The 18,484-nt window shown below is 43.3% G+C and overlaps 1 protein-coding gene across 3 annotated transcripts in view; it reads right to left on the bottom strand.

Annotated features, from left to right (window-relative positions):
• Positions 1 to 18,484, bottom strand: part of SYTL5 (synaptotagmin like 5) — a 102,469-nt gene that overhangs the window by 33,666 nt on the left and 50,319 nt on the right. For 2 of the 3 annotated variants that reach the window (XM_068155068.1, XM_068155071.1), the window contains exons 4-6: positions 4,298 to 4,413; positions 2,253 to 2,388; positions 155 to 280 (exon numbers count right to left, since the gene is read on the bottom strand). In XM_068155068.1, the coding sequence (XP_068011169.1) occupies positions 155 to 280; positions 2,253 to 2,388; positions 4,298 to 4,413 (378 nt within the window). The remainder of the gene's footprint in view (positions 1 to 154; positions 281 to 2,252; positions 2,389 to 4,297; positions 4,414 to 18,484) is intronic. The other variant, XM_068155072.1, reaches the window with a different exon arrangement.

The raw sequence follows: 18,484 nt of genomic DNA, 5'->3' as shown, positions 1-18,484 counted from the left end.
CTGACTGCAGGGTGGTCAGACTAGATGATCTTTGGAGGTCCCTTCCAGCCTGGGCCATTCTATGATTCAAAGACACAATGCAAGACTGGCAGAGGACTGGCAGACACCCTTAGGTCAAAACTGGCATGAGGTATACCAGATTTCTGTTGCTCACCTCTCAGAAGGCAGCGTTAACTGGCCTCTGTGCAGACTTTGGATTTCAGCTTCTGAGCCTTTGCTCCTTTCACCTTCATCTTTACCATTTTTTAGTTCTCCTTTGATAACTGCCCTAAATACTTTCCTGATGAAAACAGGGAAAAGGTTTCAAAAGTTGTAAGAAACAGCAGACTGAAATGTGTGCCTTATCTTAGTTTCATGACTGACTTATGAACAGCTCCGGTCAACAGAGCACCAAATCTGGTTATCAGACTGATTCCTAAGAAAAAACAAAACAAAAAACAAAACAAAGCATCACATTTGCTATAGATTGCTTTTTTATAACAAAACCTTTAAACACCCCTCCTACTCAACATGGCCACTTCAAGCTTTGATCCACAAGCGCCTTTTATGACAATTCCCTCCTACTCAACGTGACAACTTCAGGCTTTAATCCACAAGTTTATACCCAGCAAAGTATTTTTTACTAAGTATTTCTATTTTCCCCTAGCATATTACACTACATGTATTCTCTCTTAAAGATTTCTTTGCAGTTTCTACAATGATATGCCTCAATTCTGCAAATCATCATCCCTTTACCCTGCAAAATGTGGCCTAATAAGTGAGAAAGGAACAAAATTAAAGTTTTGAAGAGTGAGAGGATTCTTAATAGACTTACAAAAAATAACAGACTGTTAAGTCATCCCACGACACCAAGTGTCAGTAGGAGCGGGCCCCAAAATAGCTTTGTTAAAATGAATCCACTAAAGAGACTCATGGATGTGGAACCTAAGGAAAGGAGGAGTGAAGAAGGAAGAGGAGGAATAATGAAATACTTCTAAGAGACATCACAAAATATACTAGAAGGAAAATCAAGCAGGATTATTTGTCCTTTATGGAGCATGTCACCACCAAAAAATACTTCGGGCCACAAACTGAAAAAGGCTGAACACTGCTAAAATAAACAACAGGAAATTATATATAAAAAAAACTCCTAATTGTTCCTCATGTGGGAATATGACTAACATTGGCACAACAGTTAAATCAAAAGAGGATTAGAAAAATAAACTTTCATTCACTCTCCCTATAGCTACTAATTAGGATGATTTAGAGCAACATCACAGCCCTATTATAGTAGATTCCCCAAGATGGTTCTTTGTTCACTTTAATTTGGAAAGCAGAGGTGTTCTGATATATATAAAGAGAGAGAATTCAGTGACATTAGTTTCTGAAGTCACTGGAACAAGTGATTCCATACTCAGCTTTCTACAGTTTATTGTTGGGTTTGGGTTATTTGGTTGCTTTTTTTTTGTTTTGGTGTTTGTTGTGGGGGGTTTTGTTTGGGTTTTTGTTTTTATCTTCTAAGGAGAACTATCTACCTGCCTTACATCTAGGATTCATAATAAAATGTGTTCTTCTCCACAGCCCCCGACAGAAACAGTTTTCCAACTATCAGCCCATGGAGCTCCAACCATGCTATGAACACTCATCTGATTTTTCTCCCCCTTCACCCAATGGCCTCAAGTTCCATCCAGACACCATTCACACAGCCATATATTCAATGCATCTATTCATGTTCCCTGAGAGTGAGTGAGTGTTCCTCTGAAGGGCACAGCCAAAATGGGGTTAAACATGTCCCTGAGACTGCAAGGTGACCTGCAGTATAGCTGTTTATTCACGGTCACACACACAAGAAAGGGGCACTGCTTCACTGTTAGACTGCATTTGCACCGCAGGAAGCTAAAGGAAAACTTGACTTGTGAGAAGAACTAACCAGTATACATAAATTCAGGTTCTCCAAATCCTATTTCTTGCAATTACTTCTCCAACAAACCTGCCTTTAGGGACACTCTGTTATTTCTGGGTATAAACAAGAAAAACCCAGGAGTAAAACTGCCTTTTTTTTTTCTGCTCCATTCATAGCTGAAGAGTAATTACAGCTGCACTTGCTAGGGAACAGCAGTCTAATTATAGCTAGCATGCTTATAAAAGAAGGCTGATTCTAACCCTGGAAAGTTTGAGGCAGAAGTGGAATGCTGGAAAAAATCAAAGGAAAATATATCCAACCATATACAGCTGTTATCTGATTTATCAGTTTTCAAAAGAAAAGGCTTTACCCTATCTTTTTAGGTCCACTGAAGACTGATTTAAGCCCATTTGTGGACGAGACTGACACATCTGGTTTTTTTTCTTCATTTTCTTGGGGTTGATCATTAAATGTTCTTCCTTCATTCTTACTGGAAACTGTATCTTCTGTAGTAGAGGGTGAAAGGGGAAAAAAAAAAAGAAGAGGGAAAGATGAATGTTTCACAAAAAGGGCAGCAAATATCAAACTACCTACAAAAATAGGTTTGTCATTTTTCAGTATTAAATACATAATAATAAACATGAAAAAACCCCCAACCAAATAACCTGGGAGAGTACTTTGTCTTTTCCTTTTAATAACAGAAAATAAAACTTCAAGTGGCTTGAAATGTGTCTCATTATCAACTCTTGTCTTGAACTATGCTTCTGAACTGGCAACATTTAACAACCACAGGAACTAAAATGTACTTTTGTAGTGCACAGTATTTTCTGTGTTAAAAAGAAAGAATGTTCTCTAGGACAAAGGTGGGGGAAATGGTTTAAATATCTATTTTTTTAATATATCTATCAAATAACAACATAGCTAATTTGACAGGCTGCAAAATATCAGACAGCCCCAAAATGTTGTAGATATTTGCCCATTTGGCAGTTTCTGAAGCACAGTGACGGTGGCAGTGTATTTGCATCGGGCATTTTTCCAATGGCAGCAAACCAGTCCCTCTCCCTACAAACTGCCCATACTAATCACCTCCCTACTAAAAGTGCTAAATGCTATATCTGAAAACAGACTCCCTAAATAACAGCTTCTGTGTGTAGAGTGAAGCAGTGTTGTGTTTTAAGCTTTTCTCAGAGTCCAAAAGCCCAAAGGAACAGATTTAGGTTGCCTTCCCTCTCCCCTTTACCCCGTAGGCAGGAGGAGAAGAGAAAGGTAAAACTACAAAAGAACAGTCTTGAGTTTAATTGGAAGTAAAAAAGTAAGTTTAACAAAATATAAAAGGCATTTGAGTAAAAGGAAGGTTACAAAGGTATAAGGAAAAAGGGTAAATAAAAATATATACAAAACCAGATGCAGCTGGCAAAGGATTCTCTAGGTGTAAGATGGATTCTCTTTACATGCAATTCCCTTAGGTATCTGGAACAGGTGAAACAAGCCTGACCTCGTGGTTAAACAGCAGGAGAGTGTCAGAGGGCTGAGGGCAGGAGAGAGCGAGCAAGACCACAAATCACCCCCTCTTAAATAGGGTTGTGAACAGGAAGTGGGAGCAGAACAGACTTTGACCTGGGGACCCCTGGCCCTGGGGTCTCTCTGCCCACCTGGGTCAGGTTTTCTTGCCCACCTGAGGCTAGGTTTTTTCAGCCCACCCCCCATCCTGGGCTTGGCTTAATCTAGCACAAGTAGTTAAGTGAAGACAGAAGCATCAGCATTCAGGAAAAATTCCTGTTTCTTAAACCCTTAGTCCTGTGGTCCTGGTTCAAAGTGCCACAGCAGCTCACAGATGTTGCTTGGTCAAAACAGCCAGAGCGTTCATTGTGTCCACAAATGCAGGTGCAATTTATCAGAGATATTTGGGCAAAAGAGAAGTCAAATGAGAACTGCAAAGTGCCAAGCAGCCTGGATATAGCCTGTGCTCCAGTATTCAGCTCAGGAGTTAACATTTATCTTTCTTATACATCACCATCATAAATACGAGAGCCAAAATAATAGTAATAAAAGTGACTGGATTTAGATCTCTGCACACAGCCAAGCTTCCTGGCAGGAACTGAGAATGAATTTTTAAAGCTTCTGCTGCTGGCTTTGCAGCTGAATAATACTGTCCCCTTGTTTGGTCAGTGAGATCTTTCAGCAACTCTCTATCTCCATGGAAATATTTGATCATTCATCTGTAACTTACCTTTCCTATATATTAAGCATTCACAAATGACTGTATAGTAATACCCAAATACAAAATTAAGGTTCAAATTCTTGTCATACTTACACCTTTGACAGCGAGGAATAAAATACCACACAAATGAAACACTCTGGAAACAAGATTTCAATGTAATAGGCAAAAGCAAATCCCTCTCTTGTAGTCCTTACCTGGGAATTTGTGTAGGATCGATTGTCTGACAACATCAGTTCCAAGAAGATTTGATTGTTTGAAGCGCTTTGCTCTCTCTTCAAAAAACCATTCTCCTGTCACTATCCGTAGCTCTCTATATGGGAAAACAAAAACAACAACCAGAGGGACCATGCACATTAACCAACTTGGCCAAAGAAAGTTATTGCTTAAACCCTTTTGTTGTTGTTCATCCACTGTGCTTGCAAACTCTAGGTAACATTTGCACAGTTCAAAATAAAAAGGATTGATTTCTTGGATTTCTTTGCAGTACCTGAAGGGGGCCTACAAGAAGGATGGAGAAAGACTGTTTACAAAGGCCTGTAGTGATAGGGTGGGGGGCAATGGCTTCAAACTAGAGAAGAGCAGATTTAGATTGGATGTTAGGAACAGGCTCTTTGCCATGAGGGTGGTGGAACCCTGGAACATGTTGCCCAGGGAGGTGGTTGGCACCTTATCCCTGGAGATATTCAAGCTAAGGCTTGACAGCCTCATCTAGTTGAGGATGTCCCTGTTTACTGCAGAGTGGTTGATTTAGATGATCTTCAGAATTCCCTTCCAATCCAGACCATTCTATGATTCTAATAGTGGGACACAGCAGAAAAAGAATATTCTCTTTCTTTGTGAATGAAAAGTCATTTTCAGCACATGGAAATTCAGATGGCAAGTAAGTGTTTCAATCACTTTAATCAAATTTCTGTAAAAAATATGTAGCATACTATCTCCCTTGTCCTTTGGGTAGCAAACTGCTCAAGCTTACAGTCTCCAGGATCTCCAAAATGACAAAAGATGTAGAAACAGCAGCAGTGGACAGAGGGAGAAAAACCCTTACCAACGCTCCTGCCAGTGAAGTCAGCAGTTCAGGGACCTAGTCCATATACAGGTTGCTGCAACCCTTTATGTATTTTTCATTTCTAATTCTCATATCACAGAATCACAGAATGTTAGGAGCTAGAAGGGACCTTGAGAGACCATCTAGTACAACTCCCCTGCCAGAGCAGGATCACCTATACCAAGTCACACAAGAACACATCCAGGCAGGTCTTGAATATCTCCAGAGAGGGAGACTCCACAGTCCCCCTGGGCAGCCTGTTCCAGTGTTCTGTCACCTTCACAGTGAATTTTTTTTTCCTCATGTTTTCATGGAACTTCCTATGCCTCAGCTTCCACCCATTGCCCCTTGTCCTGTCATTGGGCATCACCTGGCTCCATTTGGCTGGCTGATTGGCACACACCCTTTACATATTTATAAACCCTGATGAGGTCATACTGTCACTCTATGTAGTTCCTTCACATGGAAGTGCTGTTATGAATAAGCTATGCTGATTTTCCTGCTTTAAAATTCTCTTAGCTATACTAGCAACAAACAAATTCTGTACTGGCATTGTTGTTTTCTGCACATATACACTTATGCTGATTATTAGCCTTTTACTGAATTAGTTTCATCAAGGCAAAGCCTTACTGCCAGTTTTACTGCCTCACTACATAGAGCTGATGGCCAAAAAACCTCCACAAATAATCATGAATATTCAAGGTTAAATATTCAAAGCAAAAGCCAGGAAGAGACTTTTTACAAGGGCTTGCAGTGATAGGATGGGAAGGAATGGATCTAAGCTTGAGGAGGGCAGATTTAGACTGGATCTTAGGAAGACATTCTTTACAGTGAGGGTGGTTGGACACTGGAACAGGTTTCCCAGGGAGGCTGTGGATGCCCCCTCCTTGGAGGTGTTCAAGCCAGGTTGGATGAGGCCTTGAGCAACCTGGTCTAGTGGAAGGTGTCTTTGCCCATAGTGGGGGGTTTGAAACTAGATGATCTTTAAGGTGCCTTCCAGCCTAAACCATTCTATGAATCTGTGGCAGCTCAGGCTGGGTGCCTCCTGTTACTGCCACATCAGTTACACCCCCGGTTTCCCAAGTGCCCAACCCAATAAGGTTAACACAGGAAACAGAGTATTTCATACCCATAAATCCTGTTCCCTATAAATCCATCTGCAAAGTAATTTTCTTCCTCTTCCTTCCCTCTTTGCTCCTGTGGGAGATGGTCTCTATCAGGTAACAGTGGGTGAGTATCTCTTGAGCCTTGAGAAGGGAGGAGGCAGTCTCAGACCTGGCCAGCCTGAGACTAGCCTAGTAGCAGGGTGGGGGGGAGGAGGGGAAGAAGGAGCCCTGGGGGTTTTGGGTACACCCTCAGGTAGGGAGAAGGGAAGTGTTGGCATGCCTTTGGGTGTGCTGTAAGGGACTCTGTACATTTTGGGATATCTTTGCCACTATGCTTTACAATTTATGTAAAACAATAATTGCTTTTCCATTTAAACTTTCCATCACTCTCCAAGCCAGTTGTGTGAGTGTCATTCTTCTGTACCTCTCGGGGCAACAGAGGATCTGTCCAGCCTTAAACCAAGGCAATCTTTCAACAACAATAAAACCACACCAAACCAAAACAAAACCCAAATAAACAAACAAAAAATCCCCAACTGATCTAGCTCCAGACATATTCCTAATGACTTTATGATTAATTAAAATAAAAATGTATTTTCAAACCTACTCTCTTGGGTGTGAAAATTACTACAGATGAATTTAGAGCACTGATCAGCATCTTCACTGTTAAATCAGTTTTGAGTCATGCTTGAATGGAGAGTCTTACTTGGGAAAATACTGAAAAATTGTAGAAGAGTAGAGTCCATCATCAGTAGAATCCATCATCAGTAAATTTGCTGATGACACCAAGCCAGGGGCAGGAGTTGATCTGCTGGAGGGTAGAGAGGCTCTGCAGAGAGACCTCGACAGGCTGGACAGATGGGCAGAGTCCAACAGCATGAGATTTAACACATCCAAGTGCTGGGTTCTACACATTGGCCACAACAACCCCATGCAGAGCTACAGGCTGGGGTCAGAGTGGCTGGAGAGCAGCCAGGCAGAGAGGGACCTGGGAGTGCTGGTTGATGGTAGGCTGAACATGAGCCTGCAGTGTACCCAGGTGGCCAGGAGGGCCAATGGCATCCTGGCCTGCATCAGGAACAATGTGGCCAGCAGGAGCAGGGAGGTCATTCTGCCCCTGTACACTGCACTGGTTAGGCCACACCTCGAGTACTCTGTCCAGTTCTGGGCCCCTCAGTTCAGGAAGGAGGTTGACTTGCTGGAGTGTGTCCAGAGAAGGGCAACGAAGTTGGTGAGGGGTTTGGAGCACAAGTCCTATGAGGAGAGACTGAGGGAGCTGGGGTTGCTTAGGCTGGAGAAGAGGAGGCTCAGTGTTGACCTTATTGCTCTCTACAACTACCTGAAGGGGGTTTGCAGACAGGCAGATGTTGGTCTCTTCTCCCAGGCAACCAGTACCAGAACAAGAGGACACAGTTTCAGGCTGCACCACGGGAGGTTTAGGCTGGAGGTTAGGAGGAAGTTCTACACAGAGAGAGTGATTGCCCAATGGAATGGGCTGCCCCAGGAGGTGGTGGAGTCATCATCACTGGAGGTGTTCAGGAGGAGACTTGATGGGGTGCTTGGTTGCATGGTTTAGTTGATTAGGTGGTGTTGGATGATGGGTTGGACACGATGATCTTTAAGGTCTCTTCCGGTCTATTCTATTCTATTCTATTCATTAGGAATAGGATGCTGCTATTGGTAGAAAACCCCTAACATTATCAGTTCTTCCTAACCTGTTAATGAATCACACACCTTTGCATGACTCATTAAAAAACTATCTATTATAAATCCAATCTAAGTGTCCACAAGCAAAGAAACAGAAGATTCTTGTCTTATCTTGTTGTTGCAGGCACCTGGTGACAAAACCCCCTATAATTCCTCAGCCCAATCAGTCATTATGCAGGGCATTAAACAAAATGTCTGGATTTCTACTCAGGGCTTGTTAATTACTTTTGTTAGCCACAAACACTGGAAAGGATTTGTTGCATTAAAAAAAAAACAACACAGTCTGGCTAGAATTAAAACCAGGTTTTGTCTCCGTTTTCACAGTTCATTTTCAGCATTCGCTTGTCTGTGCAGTTGTTTTTACACAAAGCCCTACAGCAAGTTTAATGCTTTATATCAAACCATAAACCTTTCACACCTTTAACTATGCCATCATATTCCACTGCAATATGAATGACATATTACACTGCAGTGGGAATGACATATTTCATTCATTTTTTCCCCTCAGTTACTCCCAAGTTTGACCATTAAAACTCCACTCTTTTCCCTGTGCATAGCAATGTTATGCATAACTTACCAGCAATGCTTAACTTCCTCAAGGTCAGACCAGGCAGTCCCCACACCCTTATCCAGACACTGTTCCACAAGCTTGGGATAATCTGGAGGAGGTATGATCTATACCCAGGGCTCCCACCGTGCGTGAGGCTTCCCCACACAAAGCTGCAGGCTTTTGCAAGCAAAAGCTTGCAGCATTTTCATACTCACCCCTGAATTGTGGCACCTGCCTGAGATGTTGTGGTTTGTAGAGGGACAGCCTTCTGCCACAAGGGTCCCTGGAGAGACATCTCCTACATTTTCTGGCCCGATATGAACAGTGACAAGGGAAAGAACACCTCTGTGGTGCCTCCCATACCACAAGCACCCAAGGTACCTCAGCCTAAGTGGAATGGTGTCTGATGTCAGTGTGTCTGCTTGCTTTACTATATATTAATGTTATAATCTGATGTGAGGATTCAGCTTTGTAGTAGCAGCACCCTAAGTGCTCAAGAAGAGCCATGAGGGCTGGCAACTGAAGAAGCTGCAACCAAGGGGAGGATAGTTAGGGCAGCTCTAGGAGGAAGCCTAGAGGATTGAGGTCTGGTGGGCTGGCATGTAAAGATCAGCAGCAGTGCTGTTAGTGGAGGGAGGAGATCCTCTCCCACCATACTTCACTGGGAGAGGACTTTTCTCTTCTTCTCCACTCCACTATGGCACGGGTCATCTACACCCTCACAGCTCACCATCAGTCTCCTTTTCTCTGTCCCACTCATCAACTGTTATCCCAATAACCTCTCATACTCAACATTTTGTAGCAAAGCAGCCTGCAAGAGGGGAAGGGCTAGCACCAGGACAGGGAGCAAGGCAGGATTAGTGTGAGGAACTTTCCCTTCCTCTTGTCATAGTAACTACTAATGCCATACACATCTTCCTTGCAGTCACATAAACCTGTCCAGGGAAGAGATAGATGAGTCTATTTGTGCAGCAACAGCTGACCCCTGTATCCTCTGGCAAACAAATACACAATCTACTTCTCCTGATAATCTCTCTACAAGCTGTCATGTACCCACCATCAAATAGCCTCTAATTGGGTACCTGCCTTGTTGCTTAGCTGAGTAAGCCTGAGGTCATTGCTGCATCTCTGGCAAACACAAACCTGATCACCCAGGAAAGAGGAGGATGTGACCAACCCCTTTTGCATGCCTGAGTGGGCAAGGGAGTACAACGGTCCATAGACTGATGGAGCTGAACCTGGGCTGGTTCAGCTAATGATGATAATGCAATTGAATTGGCCATCTTCACTTGGCTGTTCTTATTAAGCAGTAATATGATCCACATTTTAAACCGAGGTCCAACTCCTTTGCAGGACTACTTTGAGGAGACCTACACCCATTCTGCTCTGACTTCACCAAGGTCTGAGCTAAAACGCACTCAGCTGAGGCAATAAACACAGCAAATAAAGGGAGTATTGTCTTGTTTCAGTCAAGTGCCTCACCTCTGTATTTGATTCTGATTTCCACTGCAAATAGGAAAAAACCAGCCATAAACAGGCAGCCATTGCAAGTGTCACATGGACCGAATTTTGAGATCTTTGTCCTTATTAGCATCCACAGTCGTAAGGGGTTGGGGCAGCCCCCCTCCCCACCACAGGCAGAAATAACGACTCAGACAAACGATTGCAAAAGGGATGGAAAGTTTAAATAGAAAACAGTGAATGTGTGCAGAAAGCCAGAAGCAGAGTGACAAAAGAAATCCCAAAATATACCCAAGAACATCCCATCCCCACCTGGGGGTACACCCAAAGCCCCCAGGGCTCTTTCCCTCCCACCCCCAACCCAGCCTTGGGCCTGGGCAGGCAGCTCATGCCATTTTACCCAGGCAGCAGCAGGTGACAAACGAGGAAGTGAGGACCCTGCACTGATGTTTTATAGAGGAACAGAGGATTGTGGGTGAAATAACCTGGTTTGCTGTGACCACCCAGTGGACTGGACCCTTTTGGGACCTCCCAGATGTGGTCTGTGCAGTGGCATCCAGGCCAGCACCCAGCCTACACCACCACAATAGTACAGTCAGACTTGGGATCCTGATGTCAGCTGGCAGTCCTCTTTCACAAAAATGTCCTTACCCAACAGATCACCTCTACAAAAACATCACATTCTAATTAAATAAAGGGGAAACCCCTAAGCTTTTGAATTTCCAGTGCACTAATATTGGATATATTTTTCACATACACTGAACAATTGACATAAAGTCTGATGTCTGTGTTATCTTCATCATTCACAGGTGTCAGAAGCACCTATTAAAACAATCTTTGCTCCACACAGACATAGAAATTAACTCAGATTATATGACTGCCTAAGTCTCTGATTTGAAGTTTGAGTTTCAGAAATTAATTTGACATTTTGAATCAAAAATTGAGGAGCAAGACCTAAAGAGTCTTATACTAGTACTAGTTTCATGCACTATAATTATGACAAAGAGAGGCTGTCTGTCTTACTGAGACACTGCATCTTTCTTCTGATACAGGACTTAAATCAACCCTTCCCACCTCAACTGTTTCAGTGGAGAAAGAAACAAGATCATTTATTCCAGAGCACAGAAAATCAGTGCTCACAGGTTTGGGTTTTGTTGCTTGTTTTAAATGGGTCCAAGGTCCATACCGACTGTAGATCATGCTACATTTATGCTCTTTCTTCCCTTTCTCAGCTATCATGTACCACACACAAAAATATATATATGTGTTTACCAAAACAGTGTTTAGATTGGTCTACCAAAGTGTGTCACTGATGCTGATTTCAGCAGTTACAGAAAGAGGGGAACAGAACTATAGAATCACAAAGTATATCTGGTTGGAAGAGATCATCCAGTTCAACTTTGACCCAGTACACGAGGGTCAATACCAAACCATGTACCCTGAGCACCAGGTCCACACACCACCTTGAACACCCCCAAGGATGGTGACTCCACCACTGCCCTGGGCAGACCATTCCAGTGTTTGATAATCCTCTCTGTGAAGAAATATTGCCTAAAATCCAGCCTGAACCTCTCCTGGCACAGCCTGTAACCATTTCCTCTAGCCCTGTCGCTTGCCACCACGGAGAACAGGCTGGCCCAATCCTTACTCCAACCTCCCTTCAGGTAGTTTTAGAGAACAATAAAGTCTCTCCTCAGTCTCCTCTTCTCTTCTAACAGTGTTATAAATCGTAATAGCAGCAATTTTTGTATGATTTCTCTTTCCTATACTCAAAATGGCTATGAAAAATTTAAAGAGAAAAAACCTCACATTCAAGTAGCTAGGTTTAGGCTCAAATACTTCAGGTAACTGCTGAAGTCCTTAATTACTGATCCACCTACTCACATCATCATGTGTGAGAGTACATTACGGTTTCATGATTCTTTTCCCTCTATGATCTACAAAATGGAGATCACTAACATGCCACTCAGTTTAAAAATGAAACATAACCTGTGGTGTACCCCTGCCAAAAATCCAGTTTGTTGTTTTCCACTCTCATTTTTGCATGCTGAAATGCCCACTTATAAAATTTGCATTTAAAGTGGAAAATCCAAGTGTCTTAGTTTAGAGCGGACTAAAAGAAAAACGTTTTACACAGGATTGGAAAGAATTGGACATTTAAATGAGAGCGTATTCCCAGCTATCTACAACAGTAAAAACCACAGAAACTACAAATCCATATTCAGCCTTGGCCCAGTTCTCCATCCCGGGCTTACCAAAACCTCACTAGGCCAAATTGTCCAAAACCACTACCCCAATCATGCCTCAATGCCTCCCCACTCCATACCTCCCTACCCTGGCCCAAATGATGCAGTAATAATTATTCAGGCTGCTCAAGGCCAAAAGCTGCAACTCCCTTGAAATACCAAAGAGCACACAGTGATAAGAGAGGGAAGAGGGCTGAATAGCCTCTGCTGTCCATTTCTATAGGGAAGATGCAGGCTTGATGAGATGAAGTAACAAAAGATTGCATTTTCCAATGTCCACCTCCCTCCACCTCTCTGCTACTTGGAGGGCTTTCAACTCCATGGTTAAGACATCCAGTCTTAAACCCACAAGACCCAGTTGTTAACTTTTAATAGGGAAGAAAAAGTAAACAAATTTTTAAAAGACAAAACCCCCACTCTGCTTAAAAAAAAAAAAGGGGGTTCATTATCCATTTCATTATCCAGCCTAACCCACATCCACAGCAGAGGAGTTAACTAGCTTCCTTTATCCTGCTCCTCAAGTTATTTTACATCTTCTTTGTGAGTAAAATGTGAAGAAAAGAAAAAGACCAAAGGCTGGCTAAAATGCAGCCTACACATAAGCATGCAAACACATACATAGCCATCTATGCATTCAATCCCACAGAGCATTTTCCATAACATAAACTAATTCCAGAGTGATGCTTAATAAGCTGTGAGGATACTAGAAATTTTTGACCTTATGAAAAGAAGGTAAATTTGCTTGGATGTTGCTAAAATAAAAAGAAATAATAAGGAATCTGAAAAGCATTTGCATACTAAAACATCTCTGATGTCTCTGTTTTCAGGCTTCTAATGGGTACAAATGTTACTAAGATGCTGATGAATTTTCATGACACTAAGACAACATAATTTCAAAGATGAAGAGAACTTTCCTATTACTGCTTTGTACTAACTTGGGCTACCTAGGCTGTTGAACGTAGTCAACCAAAAAAAGAGAAAAGCAGGTAAGAATGCTAGGAGGCCTGCCTGGATGGGCAAGGAGCTACTGGACACACTATTACTTAAAAGGAAACTCTACAGGAAGTGGAGAGAAGGACAGGTAGAACGGGGGGAATACAAGGAAGCTGCCCGAGCAGCAAGAGTCCTGGTTAGGAAAGCCAAAGCAGAGTTTGAATTGAATCTAGCCAGGGAGATTAAAGGGAACACTAAGAACTTCTACAGGTATATTAATGGGAAGAAGAAGACTAGGGAAGGTGTGGGCCCCCTCAGAAAGGAAAATGGTGACATGGTCACAAGTGATGAGGAAAAGGCTGAGGTACTTAACTTCTTTACCTCAGTCTTCACTGCAAGGGCCTCTAGCCACACTCCTGATGTTATGGAAGTCAAAGCCAGGGACAGGGAGGAAGAACTGCCCATTGTAAGTGCAGATCAGGTTCGTGATCATCTGAAGAACCTGAAAGTGTTCAAGTCCATGGGACCCGACGGGATACACCCACGGGTACTGAGAGAACTGGCAGATGAGGTTGCTAAACCCCTCTCTATTATATTTCAAAAGTCATGGCAATCTGGTGAAGTCCCCACAGACTGGAAAAGGGGAAACATTGCCCCCATCTTCAAAAAGGGTAAGAAGGAGGAACCAGGGAACTACAGGCCAGTCAGTCTCACCTCTGTGCCTGGAAAGATCATGGAGCAGATCCTCCTGGAGTCACTACTCGCTCAAAAGAATAGTGAAGAGGTGATTGGGAACAGTCAGCATGGCTTTGCCAAGGGCAAATCCTGCCTGACCAACCTGGTGGCCTTCTATGAGCAGATGACAAAATTAATAGATGAGGGGCGAGCAACTGATGTCGTTTACCTGGACCTGAGCAAAGCCTTCGACACTGTCCCGCACCACATCCTGGTCTCCAAACTGGTGACACATGGGTTTGATGGGTGGACCACTAGATGGATAAGGAACTGGCTCGATGGCCGCACCCAAAGAGTGGCTGTCAATGGGTCCATGTCCCAGTGGAGGCCAGGGACAAGCGGAGTCCCTCAGGGATCAGTCCTGGGACCTGTCTTGTTCAACATCTTTGTGGGGGACATGGACAGTGGCATTGAGTGCACCCTCAGCAAGTTTGCTGATGACACCAAGCTGTGTGGTGCAGCAGACACACTGGAGGGAAGGGAGGCCATCCAGAGGGACCTGGACAGGCTGGAGAGGTGGGCACAAGCCAACCTCATGAAGTTCAATAAGAGCAAGTGCAGGGTCCTGCATCTGGGTCGAGGCAATCCCAGGCACAAATACAGGCTGGGCAGTGACTGGCTGGAAAGCAGCCCTGAGGAGAGAGACTTGGGGGTGCTGGTGGACAAAAAGCTCAACATGAGCTCTCAATGTGCACTTGCAGCCCAGAAAGCCAATCAGATCCTGGGCTGCATCAGGAGAAGTGTGGCTAGCAGGTCGAGGGAGGTGATCCTCCCCCTCTACTCAGCTCTGGTGAGACCCCACCTGGAGTACTGTGTCCAGTTCTGGAGCCCCTATTACAAGAGGGATGTGGAGGTGCTGGAACGTGTCCAGAGAAGGGCCACGAGGATGATCAGAGGGCTGGAGCACCTCTCCTATGAGGACAGACTGAGGGAGTTGGGGCTGTTCAGTCTGCAGAAGAGAAGGCTCCGAGGTGACCTAATTGTGGCCTTCCAGTATCTGAAGGGGGCCTACAGGAAGGCTGGGGAAGGACTTCTCAGGATCTCAGGTAGTGATAGGACTAGGGGGAATGGAATGAAGCTGGAGGTGGGGAGATTCAGGCTGGATGTGAGGAGGAGGTTCTTCACCATGAGAGTGGTGAGATCCTGGAATGTGTTGTCCAGGGAGGTGATCAAGGCCCCATCCCTGGGGGTGTTTAAGAGCAGGCTGGATGAGGCTCTGGCCAGACTGATCTAGTGTGGGGTGTCCCTGCCCATGGCAGGGGGGTTGGAACTAGATGATCCTTGTGGTCCCTTCCAACCCTGAATGAAACTATGAAAATAAAGGCATTGGCAGTAGATGCAAAATATTCAGTACAGTGCTTGAAGAACTTGATTTCCCTCAGCCTATTCATCATTTTAGATGATAAATTTAAAACACAAAGTGATCATGTTTTAAGAAGTTGCAGAGAAAAAAAGTTGCCTTAATTGAAAGGGAGAACTCATCACTGTCTACAGCTACCTGAAAGGAGGTTGTGGAGAGGCTGGTGCTGGTCTCTTCTCACAGGTAATTACTGATAGGACAAGAGGGAATGGCCTCAAGCTGCAACTGGGTAGGTTTAGGCTGGACATTAGGAAAAAAATTATCACAGCAAGAGTGGTCAGGCATTGGAATGTGCTGCCCAGGGAGCTGGTTGAGTCACCAACCCTGGATGTGTTTAAAGGTCATTTGGATGTGGTGCTTGGGGATACGGCTTAAGAGTCAACCTTGCAGAGCAGGGTTATTGGTTGGACTTGGTGGTCCTGAGAATCTTTTCTATTCTGAATGTTTCTGTGATTCTGTGTTTCTGTGAAAGTTTCTCTATTAACACCTATGTTTGAAACCTCCTGAGGATCTCTAGTCTTTGTATATGAGGAATGGAGCAGAAAGCTTCCTCTTTCATCAAGTGTGTTGCTACATTCACACTCGATTTACCTCAGTAAAGGCTACAATGGGATCAAACACACAATCATGTAAATAAAGACTGTTTTGTTCTCTGCCCTCAGTTGCTGCACTCAGAACTAAGAATTTGGCAGAAGTCTTACCTCTAACCCTCTTGACCTTGCAATGTTTTATCTTGCAACTTTTTCCAGCTGGTAAAAACTCCCATGAGAAAAACCACAACTGCCCAGTTATTTTCTCAGTATTTTTCAGTAACTGTGAATAAGACAATTTATACATAAAACTAAGTTCGTTATACTTAATACTGACAAACATCTCTCACTAGTCATATACAATTCTCTTCCTTCAAATTCCCTGAATCTCTTCTTGAAAACTATTTAGGATGTAACTGATGTGCTGTCATGAGCCTCCCCATCACCATAAGCTGTCATTCAGGCATATCTGACTTCAGAAAATGGCAGATGAAATGCTCTAAAGATTATTTTGGAGAAGAGGATTCAGATTCACTTCTTGCCATATGAAAATGTTCTGGCTGGCAGAATGTCCTTGTGCTTGTACTACAGGTATCCCAAAGGCCTGCGTTATGCGTGGGTAGGCAGGTCTCAGGATGCTTGGAAGGAAAGAAAGGTCAAAATGTATTAAACAAAGCCACAGGCAGAAGCTGGCTGATATTTTCATTTATTGCCACAAGATGTTGTTTCAGCAACCATTTTAAATGACCTGTGGAATTCAACATATTTCTGCAGTAACTTTCTGTAGTACTTGTCAGCCTCTCTTTGACGGAACATACTCAACACCCACTATCAGACCTTTGCTGACACCAGATACAACACAGTAAGCTTCCCTACATTTCTGACAAACTTGCTTCTGAATAACTGGTATAACTGATGACTGAATAACAGAGCTTGTACAGGTTACTGTCAACACCACCTAATAGACATTCTTGAGGATAATTTTGGCAGAACAGTCAAGATCTGCTACAACATCAAAACTGCAAAGAGTTCCCAAAGGCCACAAATCCTTCTCCCTGCCTTTTAAGGGTCTCACAGAACATATGACAACATAAATAGACATTCTAAGAACAGTATAATCTGGCTCTGCCAGTGGAACAGCACAGAAGGTGCTAGAGTCTATGCAGATATCAAAGTTAACCTAGACTCGTTTATCAAGGTTGCTAAAAGGATGTGATAAAAATAAGTTTCCTAATGCTTTTTGCAAAGCCACTAGCATGGTGAAACCATCCAGTCTGACAGGCACAAACACTCTACACAGATTGATGCTACATAGAACTAAGAGTTTCTTCCCTTCGTTCTATCTTCCCTACTCACACAGCATAACTGTCTCTTAACACTCAATTCCTATTTTCATTTCCTTGCTGTCTGCCTATTAATCTTGCCAAAGGCCCTAATCACTTGAACTTAATCAGCTCCTCCTCAAAATGTAATTCAAAAAGCCTAAAACTCCTGATTTTCCCCTGTGTTTCTCACTGAAGTGTGAGAAAGGAAAGGAGAACTTAAAGAATTTAAGCTAGAACTGTGTGCAATAATTTAACTGAAATACCCATCTCAAACTTTAATCTCTGCACTGCCCACACAGGCTTTTTACAGATCATTAACTGTCAATATAGTCTTGTAAAAGCACTACATGAACAAAAAGAAAGGACAGAATATTACAATTTAATAAAGATTCCCAACACCAAAACAGAATTTCAGCACTTCCAAATGTTAGCACTGTGCAAGCAAATTACACCATGGTTTGTAACAACTTCAAGGCAAGCTTCAACCACAATTAATTTTCAAGCTGTTTTCTAAGACCACTCCTTGCCATACAGCATTGCAGCACAACCATAAGAAGTAGAGACGGTTTGTACCTCATTTACTTTTCAGTCCCAAGCTACAACTGTCCCTACTGATATCATCATTCTTGAGAGAGATTTATCCAACCTGTTTTTAAAATAAGATTCTGCAACCTCTCCAAGCTGTATCAATATTCATGCCACCTAACCTAAATTCTTTCCTTTCAATGTAAGTATCACATATACTTTCCTCTTGACATACTGTGTATGCCATGGTATTGGTCACTATTTTCTGCTGAACATTCTCTAGTTAGCTAGTAAGAGGCGTGCTACATAAAACAGGATTGCATCATTGCTCTGGAACCCTCAACACAGGAAGGACATGGACCTGATGGAGCAGGTCCAGTAGAGGGCCATGAAAATGATCAGGGGGTTGGAACATTTTTGCTACAAGCACAGGGTGAAGGAGCTGGGGTTGTTCAGCCCGGAGAAGTGAAACTCTGGGGAAAACTAATAGTGATCTTCCAGTACCTGAGGAGCGGCCTGCAAGGAGGCTGGAAAGGGACTGTTTACAAAGGCCTGTAGTGGCAAGATGAGGGGCAATGGTTTCACACTGGAGTGGATTTAGATTGGATGTTAGGAACAAGTTCTCTACCATGAGGGTGGTGGAACACTGGAACAGGTTGCCCAGGGAAGTGATTGAGGCCCCATCCCTGCAGTTGTTCAAGGTGATGCTTAACAGGCCTCTGAGCAACCTGATCTAGTTGAGGATGCCCTTGTTTACTAGATGGACTAGATGACCTTGGGAGATCACTTCCAACCCAGACCATTCTATGATTCTATGCAGATCATAATTCTGCTTGCACATTTTCCTGTGTGAGGATG

This window comes from Melanerpes formicivorus, unplaced genomic scaffold (genome assembly GCF_026170545.1).
Source record: "Melanerpes formicivorus ecotype bairdi unplaced genomic scaffold, bMelFor1.0.p_v2 SCAF_30, whole genome shotgun sequence".
Classification (NCBI taxonomy): Eukaryota; Metazoa; Chordata; class Aves; order Piciformes; family Picidae; genus Melanerpes; species Melanerpes formicivorus.
This window is presented reverse-complemented; position numbering and strand designations above follow the sequence as displayed.